This window comes from Solanum dulcamara, chromosome 8 (genome assembly GCF_947179165.1).
Source record: "Solanum dulcamara chromosome 8, daSolDulc1.2, whole genome shotgun sequence".
In the NCBI taxonomy this organism is placed as follows: Eukaryota; Viridiplantae; Streptophyta; class Magnoliopsida; order Solanales; family Solanaceae; genus Solanum; species Solanum dulcamara.
The window spans coordinates 54,798,662-54,813,515 of NC_077244.1; the positions used below are offsets into that span (position 1 = coordinate 54,798,662).

The 14,854-nt window shown below is 34.2% G+C and overlaps 1 protein-coding gene across 1 annotated transcript; it reads left to right on the forward strand.

Moving 5' to 3' along the window:
* Positions 1-4,137: 4,137 nt before the first annotated feature.
* Positions 4,138-10,348, forward strand: LOC129899965 (uncharacterized). The gene is made up of 2 exons (XM_055974959.1): positions 4,138-4,380; positions 10,130-10,348. Exons 1-2 carry the CDS (start codon positions 4,138-4,140, stop codon positions 10,346-10,348), a joined length of 462 nt encoding a protein of 153 aa, XP_055830934.1.
* Positions 10,349-14,854: the final 4,506 nt, after the last annotated feature.

Consider the following 14,854-nt stretch of genomic DNA (forward strand, 5'->3'; position numbering starts at 1 on the left):
TACAAGTAGTACTTCTTTCCACCTCTACTTTGAATCTTTATTGGACCACACAGATCCATATGAAATAGTTCAAGAGGTCTCGTTGTGCTCACTTGCTTCTTTGACTTGAAAGATGATCTGATCTGCTTTCCTTTGACACATGCATAACACACTTTGTCATTAGTGAATTTTAACTTAGGTAATCCACGGACCAGGTCTCTGGATACAAGTTTGTTCAACAACAAAGAGCTCACATGACCAAGACTCATGTGCCATAGATCATTTTCACTTTGGGCACTGAGACAAGTAAGGTCATCTCATTGGGTACATCCTTGCCACCAGAGTCCTATCAACCTCGATACGTGGATTCACCAGAGCTAACATCCTCTCAGATTGTGCAAGCAAGGCCCTTGTTAACATCAGACCTTATTGCAAGTCTAAGTAATTTTCAGCCATCAGGCAGAGTGGAAGGAACTGCAGGAGCGTCTGTTGGTATGCCTGAATCGGATGTTACTGTTGCGCCACAGTCTTGGAGATATGTTGATCGATAGCTTTAGCTTGGAAGACATCAAGATGCTGGGATTGGTCATGCTACTGATGTCTTAGGACATTATTGTTTGCCCAGCCAGACTCATGTTTCCCAGTCACAATCTGGAATGTATTGAAGAAGTCTCTTTTTTTCAAATTTGGGATTCAATGTTCTCATGGTTTAACTTCCTGTTGTCTCTGTTTTCTTTCTGTTTCAGTATTTCTTGTTTGATAATCAACTCTAAAATTTCTTCTTTAACCATTTAGTATTCCGTACTCATTCGTTCGATTAATCCCCACGGTGTGTTGGACTTATTATAGGGGAAAATGCTCCCGACTAGAAATTTCTACTGTCTTAGAGCTTTGGAGCTCTGATTAATAAGGTTGGAAGAAATCCATCTATACCTTAAAAGGATGAATTTATAATTGCTTGAGATCTATCATAATTCATATCTGTAAGGTCCTTTTGATGTGGTGTCATAGCTTCAAATGCCCTGTGGCATCAGGGTGAGGTTCGGAGCGTGACATTTTGTTTCGTATGTCTATTTAATTGACTAGTCTCGCTGTTGGTATTTTCTAATTTTAACATTACTAGATAATCACTCTATTTTTCTACATAAAGTTTTGGGGATATTTTGACCCAATCAATGAGAGAAGAAAAAACACAATATTTTTATATATTTGTTTTGAAAATTTTGTGCAAACAATCGCGTGATATATTACCCACTGACTTTGTAGAAAACATCATAATTTTTTTAATACATTTTCTTAGGAAATCAGTGGGAAACGTAAAGAAAATATATAGAAAATATTTTTTCACATAATCAGTGGAAAAGTTGTAGCGCAAAAAATTTTCCATAGCTTCAATTCCTTTCTTCTCTATTTTCTCCTCTCTTTTTTTTAGCTGGACATGAAATTCAACAGTCCATTAGTATATTTTTGCATCAATCTCAATTTTAAAGCAATTCCTGTCAAGGTGACGGATCTTGTCATAGGTATCTCTATATGAGGTTTCGTTAGTTTGTATTAGTCATAAAAATTTGAAACTTTTCCAAAAATAGAAAGAACAGATATACAAGGAAAAGGAAGAGAGCAACATCGATCTCTTATATGAGAGCAAAAGATAGAGAATAACTTACCAAGAAAATAATGTCGTGGATAAAAAGGAAATAAATATAAACTAGAGGGTTAAATTTGTCCATTTATGCTTAAAATCGAAGAATATGTGACCACTTATAACTTTGGATTCACCGATATATCCTCCTTCTAATAGCCTTTTCTTCTCCCTCTCCTTATGAAAATTGAAAAAAAAACGTCATTCACTAATCAAGTGGGTTAAGTCCATCTTTTATCAATGTATCACATGGAAGAAGTCCATTAGGTGTAAATCCATTTTAAAGTTTAAATTTGGTATGATTGAAGGCATCGTAATTACATATGGTGGCTCTAATTGAATCTACCCATTTGACCTTTTAATTCGATTATGGTATCTATTGGTTGGTTCGAATGTCACACCTGATACAGATTCTCTATATGTTGCATGCTCAGATACCACACATGGAACATGTGATTGTTTTGTGTGTTGTTTTCATGAATGAAACGGGTTGGTTTTATTGCAAAATTGTTGATCGTATTTGTTGTGATTGTTAAATCGGAATGAGGACTGAGAGTCATGTTTAAGTTGTTGCCTGTGGCTATATATCATCATGTTGTCTTGTTTTACTAAGTTTCAGTTACCTGTTCATATTCATATAATTGGAGTTGGCCGATGATCCTACCTGTACATTGTTGATTTTTTATACTTATACTACACTTTCTCTCTTTTTGTTGAGTGTTGGCATATTCCAGCAGCTGCTACGCGACTTCAGTTGTGAATCTCATGCTTTCTGAATCCAAGGGTGAACTTTTTCTTTCGGACTGCTATGGGTTCATCTTTTCCCTCTAATCCTTTTTTCAGGGGTGTATATGAATCGGGTTGGTTCGTATATCTTACAAACCAAACCAAACCACTTGTGTCGGGTTATTAAATTTATAAACCAAGCCAAACCAATAAAAGTCGAGTTTTTCGATATCAATTTTTCTCGGGTTTTTCGGATTTTTTTGGGGTTTTCGAGTTTTTCGGGTTTTTCTTATTATCTTTTAAAAAGCACAGAGCAGTGCTTCTTAAAAAGAGTTCTAGTACAAAATATCAACATATAAGATGGAGGCAAAAAACTGTTTGAAGTTTTAACTTTATAATATAACTTTATAAGATAAGCTTTTTTTGTATATTATTTAGATGGGTTTCTCAAGTCCAAATCTAAATGTAAGAAAGAAAACAAAATTATGAAAAAAAAATAAAAAATATTTATAAATTATATTTTAATAAATATTTTTATGTATAACATAATTTAAAAGTAGTATAACTATAATCGGATCGGTTTGGGTTCGGTTTGATTTTTTTAGTTAAAACCAAACCAACCTTATAATGGTCGGGTTTTTTTTCCAAATACCAAACTAAGTCAAACCAAACCACTAGTCGGGTTTGTTTTCCGGTTTGGTTCGGTTTGTCGATTTGGTGCGGTTTATCGGTTTGGTGCAGTTTATCGGTTTGCCCTGTACAGCCCTACTTTTTTCGGACTTAAACTTTTTTATTTTGGGATTGCATCCCCGTGTTGTAGCATATTTAGATGTTTTGGTACACGAATTTTAGATTATATGGGGTTAATTTCACGAATGTTTTATGATAATGGGTTTTCGTTATGAGGCTTGTTTTAATTGTTGAAAACTGTTACTTTAGGTTGTTTATTTGATTGTGTGTTAGTAGATATTTCGTTCTCCCACCCGAGATTTTGTGTGGGTGCCTCGCATGTCGACGGATTGTGTTGTGACAAATACTATGTAAATCATCATCGTCAATCTTCACATTTCATTGGAACTAGCACGTACTAGGTCATATATATTATTTTTAGTTATTACTCTTGGGCTTCAAGACATTATCTTGTTACAATTGATGGTTGTGGATATTTCTGTTGGTTGAATTGTTTGTTGGTTGGTTATAAGGATTATTGGGATGATCTTGTTATAGGAATTTTTTTATTAATATTTTATACTTGACTAAGATGAATATTGGTTCACTTGACATGAGTAGTTGCTCACTAAAGGTCAATTACGATCCTTGAATTTGAGTCGTGATAGTGGTAGGCCATTTTTGCCTCTTTTAACCATTGCCCAACAGTTAAATTGCCAAAATGGTCATCCAACGCTTGTTAAAACAAAAGGGGAAAAAAACAAAAGAGAACATCTCTTGTTATAAAGAAAGAGAACTACTTACCCAAAAACTAATGTCTTGAATAGAAAAGAAAACAAACATAAACTAGAGGGTTAAATTTGTCCATTTATTGATATAACTCAAACAGATGTGACCAGTTATAAATTTTGATTCGCATTATCCTATCTTTATAATCGACGCTTATTGTTTTCTCCTTTAAGATATGGCAACCTAAAGAAGAAAACATCATTTACAAAGCTTCACTTAATTGTTTTTTTACCTCCGCCGCTATCAACATTTTATTCTCTTTTTTCACATTTGCCCAAATCTCAGTTTGAGAGTTTTGTTTGTCTTGAGAGTATTTTTCTACGGTTTTATTAATGGCGCCGAAAGAAACACCACCAAACAATTTATGGGTGAGTAATCTTTCCCCTGACATTAGGGATGATGATATAACGTCTTTGTTCCAGATTTTCGGCCCACTTGATAGTGTAACCACTTATCTCTCTCGTGAGTTCGGATTTGTCAAATTTAGAAACATCAACGACTCCAAGGAGGCTAAAGACGCGCTCCAAGGATACTTCTTTCATGGAAATCCTCTTAGGATCGAATTCGCTAAGCTGGTTTGTGTTTTTGTTTATCTTTGTTTATGTTGTTTGATTCAATGGATTTTTATTGTTTCTTCATAATTATTTGTTGAGGTTTATTAGTATCATCATTGTGCTTCCCAGTCAGTCCTTTCCCTTCTCCGCACACTCAATATAAAAAATATAACAAAACCGTCCAAATGAGATCTGCGATAAAATAAGTAGATGCGTAGAAAATAGAAAAAGAATTAGATGAAATAAATTAGAAAAACAAGAATCACATTTTTTTCCTTTTACTTGTAATGAATAAATGAATGAATAACATATAGAAAAATGTGCCAATTTGTATCAAATGTGATGAATAAAGAGAAAAGCAATATTTATTATTGTTTTTATAAATCTTAAAATGAATTCCTTTGCAACCATTAGCAAATCTTAAACTTGTTAATTGAACATAATCAACTCTACAAGAAAAATTAGTTTTTTTCGAGATTGCAGATAAGTGATGACACAAATTAAAGGGTTACTTAATTTTGTAGGTAGTTTTTACAAGAGATCCATTTGCATTTATGATATTTGCGATCTAAAAGTAACACATGAGAGATATTTGAAAAATGTCATTTTCTTAAAATATTAAATGGCCATTTGGGACCGGTTCAAACCTGCAAAACCACCACGGTTGTATGCCTTTCTTTCCTTCCCTCATATGCTCAAAAATAATTTTCTTGCTCTGAAGATTTATCGAAAATATAGTTTTTTTATTTCACGAAGGTAAGAATAATGCATGCGTATATCTCACCTTCCTTAGACCACCATTTTGCCGCTGCATTATATTGATTCTTAGCAGGCGTTTGACCATAGGATTTGGAACCCAATTTCAAATTCTGATATGAAATCTGCACAAAACTTCAATTTCAAATCATGATTTCAAATCTCAAATTCTCCAAAAACAAGTAGTATTTTAAAATTCGAATTGTGATTTCAAATCTTTTTATATATAAAACTTGACCCATAATTTTATATTTTACAATAAGGATTCATAATGTGAAATTATGTAAAACAAACAAATGCTCGACGTGAGAAAAATGCCCATAGCATCTGTGACGATTATATCAAGAATAACTAGTTACTACTATTATTAATTTAGTGGACCAATCGATCTTTGTAAAATTATGTGTATTTAAAAGTTTATAATAATATGTAATAAAAATATTTACTTATAAAGAAACATATAGATATATGATTTTTTAATATGGTGCCTTAGGATATTCTGATACTTTATTATGAATTATGATTTTTTTATTAGGTAAAATTGCATATATTTTTTTGATAGTTTTTACAAATTGAAGTGAATATTTAGGCATTATTTTCTTATAATATTTCAGGAGCAAGGAGCAGAGTTTGGGGAAATGAGGGATGGACAATATCCCAATAGGAGCATTGACCGTCCAGACCCTCGCCTTATGCCTCAAGATTTTGTCACAAGACAACATGTAATGCTCCTCTGTCTTTCAAACACTTCTAATTTTTTTCTTACAAGTTGTTTGACTCTTTTGCACTGATGGAGTGTTTTTGGACTTCTTTGAGTCCAAATCCTTCCTAAGTGTTCAAAATTCTAGGGAAAAGTACATAAAATGTCACGTATAAGCAAACTAATTGCGCTGATTGACCCACTAATTGACTAATTTCGCAAGCACCAGTTCGATTCAAAGTAGTTATTAAAATTGCTCGTGCCTTCTAAGCATGACATCGTCATGACCACAATTACGATATAGTCTTTTGTGATATATTTGTGCGTATATGATGATACTCTGTTAGTATACCACGTCCATATCACATAGGATTAAGCTCCTTTTTAAGAATTAATAAGAAATAATTAAGAGAAAATACTAGTCACTCGTTTAGTTTTATAATCTAACTTAATAGAAAATATATTTTATAATTGTTTTAATTCTCTTTTGCAAATGAAAACAAAACATATATCTAAACTATGACTTTATTTTTGTTGTTTTGTTTTACTAAAATTCACTTACTAAAATGATATAAAAACTAAAATATCAAATTTAAGCTTGAACTTTCTTTGTTGTGTATTTTTTATAATATTTTCTTTTGAAAGAATAGACAGTTTCCGTGATACTCTATCAATATAAAATATAAATCATGTGGGTTTCATAGAGGATTACAAAGTACTCTTTTTTTTTAAAAAAAAGATCCATCTTTATGATCCCATATCAGTATATGATATACCATGTGCGTATCATACATAACTAAATTTATCATAGATAACTAAATTTACTACTTTATAATAAAATCGAAGTTAATGGAAACATATTTTTTTTATTAAAAAAAGTTATATCCCAAATGGAAAAATTTTACACCTAAAATATGGCTCATTTTTTATATTTTATTTTCAAGTAAAACTTGCTAAAAAATATAAAATTAACTATTGAAATGAACATGTCCTTTGTGAAACGTTGTCGGTAAGTGATTTTATCAGTTGGTATCATTGAGGACAATTTTTTTTGAAGGAATGAACGACCAATCCTCCATGATACCTTATAAGTATATGATATAAATCATGTGTGTATTATAGTAATTAGCTTTTCTCGAAATTGCAGATAAGTGATCACACAAATTAAAGTATTAATTGATTCTGTAGTTAGTTTTTACGGGCGATCTTCATTTACATCAAAGATATTTGTAATATGAAAAATATAATACATGAGAGATATTTCAAAAAGTTTATTTTCTTAAAATATTGTATGAGTTTCAAACATGCAAGACCACCACGAGCATCATACGCAAATATAGTCATGGTTGTATGACTTAATACAAATTTTCGCAGAAAGAAACTCGAATGCTATAAAGCAAAAATGCCTTTCTTTGCTTCTCTCGTATGTTGAAAAATAATTTTCTTGAGCTGAGGGTTTATCAGAAATGACCTCTTTATCCCACGAAGGTTGGGTTAAGGTCTGCATATACCGCACCCTCTTTAGACCCTATTTTTCACTACATTATGTAGATTCTTAGTAGGCGTCTGACCATAGGATTTGGAACCCAAATTTCAAGTTTAATTTGAAATCAATGTTTGCTTATAAAATCTTCACAAAACTTCAATTTTAAATTATGATTTCACATCTCAAACTCTCCGAAAGGTAGTATTTTCAAATTCCAAATTGTATTTTAAATTAACATGATTCAAATCAATGATTTCAAATGGATTTTTAGTAGGCCTTTATCCATATGATTTGGGATGCCAATCTAAATTTTGAATTGAAATCAACGTTTGTTTATGAAATCTGCACAAAATTTTAACTTACATACAAATCATGATTTCATATTCTTTAAAAAGCACGACTTCAAATTTCAAGTTGTGATTTTAATTTTTTTAAATATAGAACTTGACTCATAAGTTTATATTTTACAAAACAAATTCAATAATTTTAAATTTTGTGAAAGAAAAAAATATGTTCGACGTGACGAGATTGATCATCCCATGTTAGAGATTGTACCGAAAAGGCGAAAAATAGCTAGTTACTATTATTGTTGATTTAGTAAACCAATGTATATTTGTAAAATGGTGTTGTCACGACTCGATTCCTCGAGTCATGATGACACCTTCTATAATCCATCAGTAGGTAAACGAAACTCCAAAGTAATGGGACTAAGGGTAGAAATTAAACCAAAAGAAACAACTTTAAGAAGTTATATGAGAATAAGTGGAAACAAGCTAAAATATATACAAATAAAAGATCCCTCCCAGTACCTGGAAGTCACATGTACAGAGCTACTACAAAATTAATACAAGTCCCAAAAGTAAATTACAGAACCAAGACTTTCACAAAAAGCAAAAGACTAGTCACTATATACAGAAGGCGACATGTGCTCACCCTGGTCTCCGAATCAGACTGCTGCAAGCTCGATCTCACATTGATAGTTGGTAGTCGTACCTAAATTATGAAAATAGATACAGAGGGTATTATGAGTACCAAAACAACCGGTACTCAATAGGCATCATTGACCTACTGAGCAAAACAAGTAAAAGCAATATGAAATGATAAAATTTAAACATAACAAAAATCAAAGGGGCAAGAAACTAACATGAATGCACACAAGTGTACTAAGAACAAAAAGAGAGAAGGTAGAACTAACGAAACCCAACTGGTCCCCATAAGACAAGAGGTTACACTCGTATTCAAGTTTAAGTAAAATCTAAATAGACCTTTATAAGACCGATAGGTGCACAGAAGAATTAGGAGCCACAAAGAGAATCTAATGGTACTTCCAATAATAACATGATCTTCCACGAACTTGAACTGAGTCAACTGAGTGTTAGGAACTTCAACCATGACAGAATTGGAGTTAAGGACTTGAACCAAAGCGAAGAATGAGCGAGGACTCTAACCAAGGCAAAAGATACGCCAGGGACTCTAACCGAGGCAAAAGATATGCCAAAGACTCTAATCAAGGTGAAAGATATGCCAAGGACTCTAACCAAGGCTAAAGATATGCTAGGGACTCTAACCAAGGAGAAATATATGCCAAGGACTCTAACCAAGGTCAAAGATAAGCCGAGGACTCTAACCAGGGCCGAGAGCCGAGGCTAGGACTTTAATCGTAATCTGGTAGAGTGAATAAGGGATTTAAACCGAGAATAAAGATGAGTCAACTAGGTTTAGGATCAGCCACCAGATGCGAATCAAGGGGAGATCCCTAAATAAAGTGCCATCAATAAATTACTTCAAATCCGAACGAATCCAACCAAAATTGAGAGCGGCCTCGGGAATAAGAACCAAATACAACAAGATCCAATGAAAGGAGGGAATTATGGATATAAGTTCTCACGTGCTGGATTACTGCCTAGCTAAGGCTTAGACTATCAAACGCAAGTATGCTATATATCAGTCTATAGGGAGCGAAGTTGTTCGAAGCGATTTTGGAGAGATTCTATGGCCTAACGGCTCCAAGTCTCGCAAGTCTATGACAATCACTAATCTAAGCCTAGACTAAGACAAATATGTTCCAACATCAACAACAAACTTTAAACAAGCCACACCACAAGGTATGAATGATCAACAATAAAGGAAACAACATGCCAACAATCTCAAAATATCCAAAATATGACTAAAACATGAATTCTAATTAGATAGACATGATCAACTAGATACCCACCCCAAATTCACAAAAATACATTTACATGCTCAAGTTCAATCTAAAGGTCGAGAACCCATAGCCTACATATAGATGGATCGCGCACTCCAAATCAATTCTCTGGAGTTTTTCCCTTCTAAACTGCAACTAAATGCTACCACGCTATCAAAAATAGAGTCACATTGTTAATATAGTCGTTTAGACATTAAAATCACTTAAACTTGAGACAAACCAATTTTGAGTCTAAAATGGGAATGTGGGATCCACGTCAGAAATTCTGGAATTGATTCCGTAAAAAGGTCCTAATTATCTTCCAAACATATGTTCCAAAATGGAACACAATTTGGGGCTCAAAATAACCCAAACAAGAACCATGCATAAAAACACCATTAAAGCACAAAGAAAAAAGGGCTAGCAGCCTTTTTAAGCCCAAATTTACCTCAAACGAAGGTCTCCTCTTAATCTCCAAACACTCTAATGTGTATCTGTGCCAATTCCGAACAACCCAACCTTTGAATCACCCAAAATGGAGCAAACACGTGAAATAAATCACCTTTGGAATATTTTGGAAATGGCTGAAATACCGGCTAGTCTTAATTTAAAAGACCAGTCAAATTGCTCTCCATGATCGCAGATCCCTACGCTCGTGATCATGGACCACTGGAAAAATGACCCTCGTGATCGTGGAGAGACCCTAGCGAATGCGGAGGGTGAGCTGGCAAGACCTTGGCAAATGCGGAGGCCTCCATGCGCATGCGCAGGCCTAGCAGATCAGGCTTTGCAAATGTGGCCAAGGTGGCTCGCAAATGCGAAGGCCAAATCATGGTTGCACCAACTGATGCATATCAACTGATTTTTGGCAAATCCAAATTCTCTGTTGGAGTGCTCGGGATTCAGTTGGAACCCTGTGCAGGCAAACAAATTATGCTACCCTACTAAATTTGACATTCTGGACTCAACGACATAGTTGAAATTTCCAACTGGGATCACTTTTTCAAAAAAGTGAGTCCACACCCAAGTGTCATTGTAGTCAATTTCAACAAGGGCCTCAAGGTTAGACAAGAAGCCTCGAGAAGCACATAAAGGGTCGTTCTAGACCAAACTCGATATTCCAGAGGTAACTGTGCCGATGAAATTCTCATTTGAACTTGCTTTCCAAAAAGTATGACCGAGGTCAAACTTAGGCCAAGGTTTCAAAGTAAAGAACCTAAAGGTTCAAGCTTGCATCAAAATCTTCGAGACTCAAGCCGACCATGGCACTAGCTTAAAATGACCCTTCGGTGCTGATGAAACCGTTAGAATTTTATTCTGAGGCCATTTACATGATATTTTGATCGAAGTCAACTATTCAAGTTCCTAAAACTCTATAATACAGAAACAAGCATAAATCCCAAATGAATAACCAAGTGATTGAACATTTAGTGCCAACAAGTCATAAAAGACTTCGGATCTCTACAAAAACGCTCTAAATGAAGAAAACAAAACATTTACACAAAAATAACCTGGAGTGTCATTATATATTTGTATTTGAAAGTTAGTACTTACATGTAATCGTAAACATTTATTTATAAAAGAAACATAAAGATACGCAATTTATTAATTCATTGCCTTAGAATATTTCAATAACTAGTTTATGAATTATGATTTGTCCATTTGGTAAAATGGTATAAGAGTTGGAATTTTTTTTGATAGTTTTACAAATTACGATTTCTTATATTTATGAGAAAAATATAACTTAATAAACCAAATTGCATGTCCAAACAAAAATTTTAACTTCAAATCACAATTTGAAATCATATCCAAACGAACCTTATTTTCATTCTGATTGATGGAGTCTTTTGAACTTATTTGAGTCTAAATCCTTTCTGAGGTCTCATTGTTTTCATTAAGATTTAAACGTCTGAATCTAAATGCACATCTGAATGATTAGAATGTTTTCTCTAGATTTGAACATTGAATGATTATGACTTGTTTTTAACATCTGAATGTACATAGTCTATTTGTCGTACGTGATAAATATACAATTCATATAAAAATAATTAGACATTAAAAAGGAATTTATAAAATAAAATCATTATTTGATTAAACATTTATACTTGCTAGTAATGGTTTAGAGAGTTTGTAGAGGTGGTGGTGATGGTAATAGTTATTATAGTGGTTAGTAATGATGGTGATGATAATTGTGATGGTGGGGGTGGTTGGTGTTGTGGTGACTATCATTATAGTGACAATTTATAATGGTATTAGTAGTTGTAATGATGAAGTTGATTAATGTTTAGTAGTTGGTGGAGTTGAAGGTGGTGGCTTGAAGAATGCAGGGTGGTTGGTGTTGTGTTTGTGGTAATTGGCGGCGATGCTAGTTATAAGGAAGGTGGTTGGTAGTAGAGATTGACCACAATGATGGTAGTGACTGATAGTGATGGTGGTGGTGGTGGCGGCGGTTACGGTGGTAATGGTGATAGTGGTTGATAGTGGTGGCGGTGGCGGCTGCAACAATGGACATAATCATAATGGAGGAGGTAAGTGTAGTAGCAGTTGACACTAGTACTTAGTTAGCATCGGTGTCGGTTGGTAGTAGACAACAATACTGGTGGTTGACAATAGTAGTGGTTATGGTTGTGATGGTAGAGGTGGTTAGTGGTGGTCACTGGTGATTGCGACAGAGTGATTTTATATATTATCCGCACAAAAGAATGCGTCTAATGATATTAAGACTAGATCTTAATGATGAAGTCATATTCAGACTCATTAAGTGCTTAAATCTTAATAAAAATAAATGTACTTAATGTTCTATTAACTGAACCATTCAAATTCAAATCTCCATTGAATGCAAGCAAATGAGTCCCAAGAGTTCAAAATTTTAGGGAAAAGTACACATGTCACACAATCTGCCTATATAAGCAATCTAATTGCCCTGATTTGCCCACTCATAAACTAATTTCGCAAGCACCAATTCAGCCAAAGGTTATTATCAGGCCTATTCATGCCTCCTTTTTTCACGCATGATGCCAACATGATCATAACTATGACTTAGTCTTTGATACCTTGTCAATATATATTAATGTATACCACGTTAGTGTTACATAGAATTGAGCTCTTTTTTGAAAGAATAAATAAGAAACAATTAAGGAAAAAATACTAAGGTGACTTTAAAATCTAAATTAATAGTAAATATATTTATATAATTTTTTATCTTTTGCAAATGAAAACAAAACGCATATCTAAAATATAACTCTATTTTTTATAGTTTGTTTTTACCAAAATTACTTACTAAAAATGATATAAAAATTAAAATATCAAATTTAAGCTTAAAATCTCTTTGTGAAAGAAAAGAAGTCAAAGAAAGTTGCTATGAAAAGCAAAAAAGGGAAGAAACAATACACGTTAGGCAGCAATTGTCTTTTCTTTTGACTAATTGTTGCTAGCCCTTTTTGACTAATTATTGCCAACTTCTCCTTACGCGTAATGAAAACGCGTATACTCATTCAGCTTACGCGGTTTCTTCTTATTATAAATAGAGGGCATTCTGCCCTCATTTAAATCATCCAAAAATCACAGAAAGAGAGAGTAAGAATACAAAGAGAGTTATACACCAAGATAAATATTTTAGTCTTGAGTGTCCTCTTTATTAGTTGTTCCTTTTACAAGAGAGAAGTGTTAATTATTGTTTTGTTCTTGTATTTGAGAGCTGTGTACTCCATATTAAATAGTGAGATCCTTCTACCCCGTGGTTTTTCCCTTCTATCATTTAGAGGGGTTTCCACGTAAAATTCTTGTGTCCAATTTATTTTCATTATTTTCATCATATCAAACTTTAGTTGTGGTGCTTCCTCCCCCCAACAGTGGTATCAGAGCCCTCGGTTATTCTGTCTATTTTATGCGAAGGTACTATCTGTGAATAGTAACTTTTCGTGAATAGTAAAATTCGGTGAATAGTACTATTCACGTGAATAGTAAATTTCGGTGACGGTACAGTTTGTCACGATTGTTCGCAAACATATTCAGAAACGATCTAGAAGGGTGTGAAGCAAATAACAATGTCGAGTACAACAAAGTTTGACGTTGAGAAATTCAATGGGACTAATTTCTCATTGTGGAAAATGAAAATAAAAGCAATACTGAGAAAAGACAATTGCTTAGCTGCAATTGAAGGCAGGCCCACAGACTTTGTTGATGACAGCAAGTGGAACGACATAGACAGCAACGCAGTTGCTGATCTACACTTGGCACTAGCTGATCAAGTGTTGTCTAGTGTGGCGGAAAAACGGACGGCGAAGGAAATATGGAATACTCTTACAGGGTTGTATGAGGCCAAGTCTTTACATAATAGAATCTTCTTAAAAAGAAGATTGTATACTCTTCCAATGGCAGAATCCATGTCAGTTACTGAACACATCAATACTTTGAATACTCTGTTTTCGCAACTTACAACAATGGGTTGCAAAATAGAGGGGACTAAACGTGCGGAGCTTCTACTTCAAAGTCTGCCTGACTCATATGATCAACTCATCATCAACCTGACGAACAATACAGACAGTCTAGTTTTCGATGAAATTGCAGCCGCTGTCTTGAAAGAAGAAAATAGGCGCAAAAATAAGGAAGACAGACAAGCAAGTCCGCAGCAAGCTGAAGCCTTGATGATGGTGAGATGAAGACCAATGGAACGTGGCCCCAGTGGGAGTCACAATCATGGAAGATCTCAATCAAGAAGTAAGAAGAATATCAAGTGCTACAACTGTGGCAAGAAAGGGCACTTCAAGAAAGATTGTCGGTTCAAGAAGAAGAGTGAACACCCTGAGCCATCAAATGCTCAAGGGAATGTTGCATGTACCTCGGATGATGGCGATATTTTATGTAGTGAGGCAATATCAAATAATGAAGGCAGAAAACGTTTTGCTGATATCTGGATCATGGACACAGGAGCAACATGGCACATGACTTCGAGGAGAGAATGGTTCCATCAATATAATCCTATCTCAGGAGGATCTGTGTTCATGGGAAACGATCATGCTTTGGATGTTATTTGTATTGGGTCCATCAAAATAAAGATGTATGATGGCACGGTTCGCACCATCCAGGAAGTACGACATGTAAAAGACTTGAAGAAGAATCTATTGTCTTTAGGACAACTAGATGATAATGGATGTTCGTATAAGACTCATGGTGGAGTCATGAGAATATCCAAAGGAGCGCTTGTAGTGATGAAAGCAGAAAAACTTGCTGCAAATCTATATGTGCTTAAAGGTGAAATACACCAAGAAGGAGAAGCATCAACCGCGTCAGCAAGTTCATTTGAAGAATCAACGATGATGTGGCATCGTAAACTTGGCCATATGTCGGAATGAGGTTTGAAGATTCT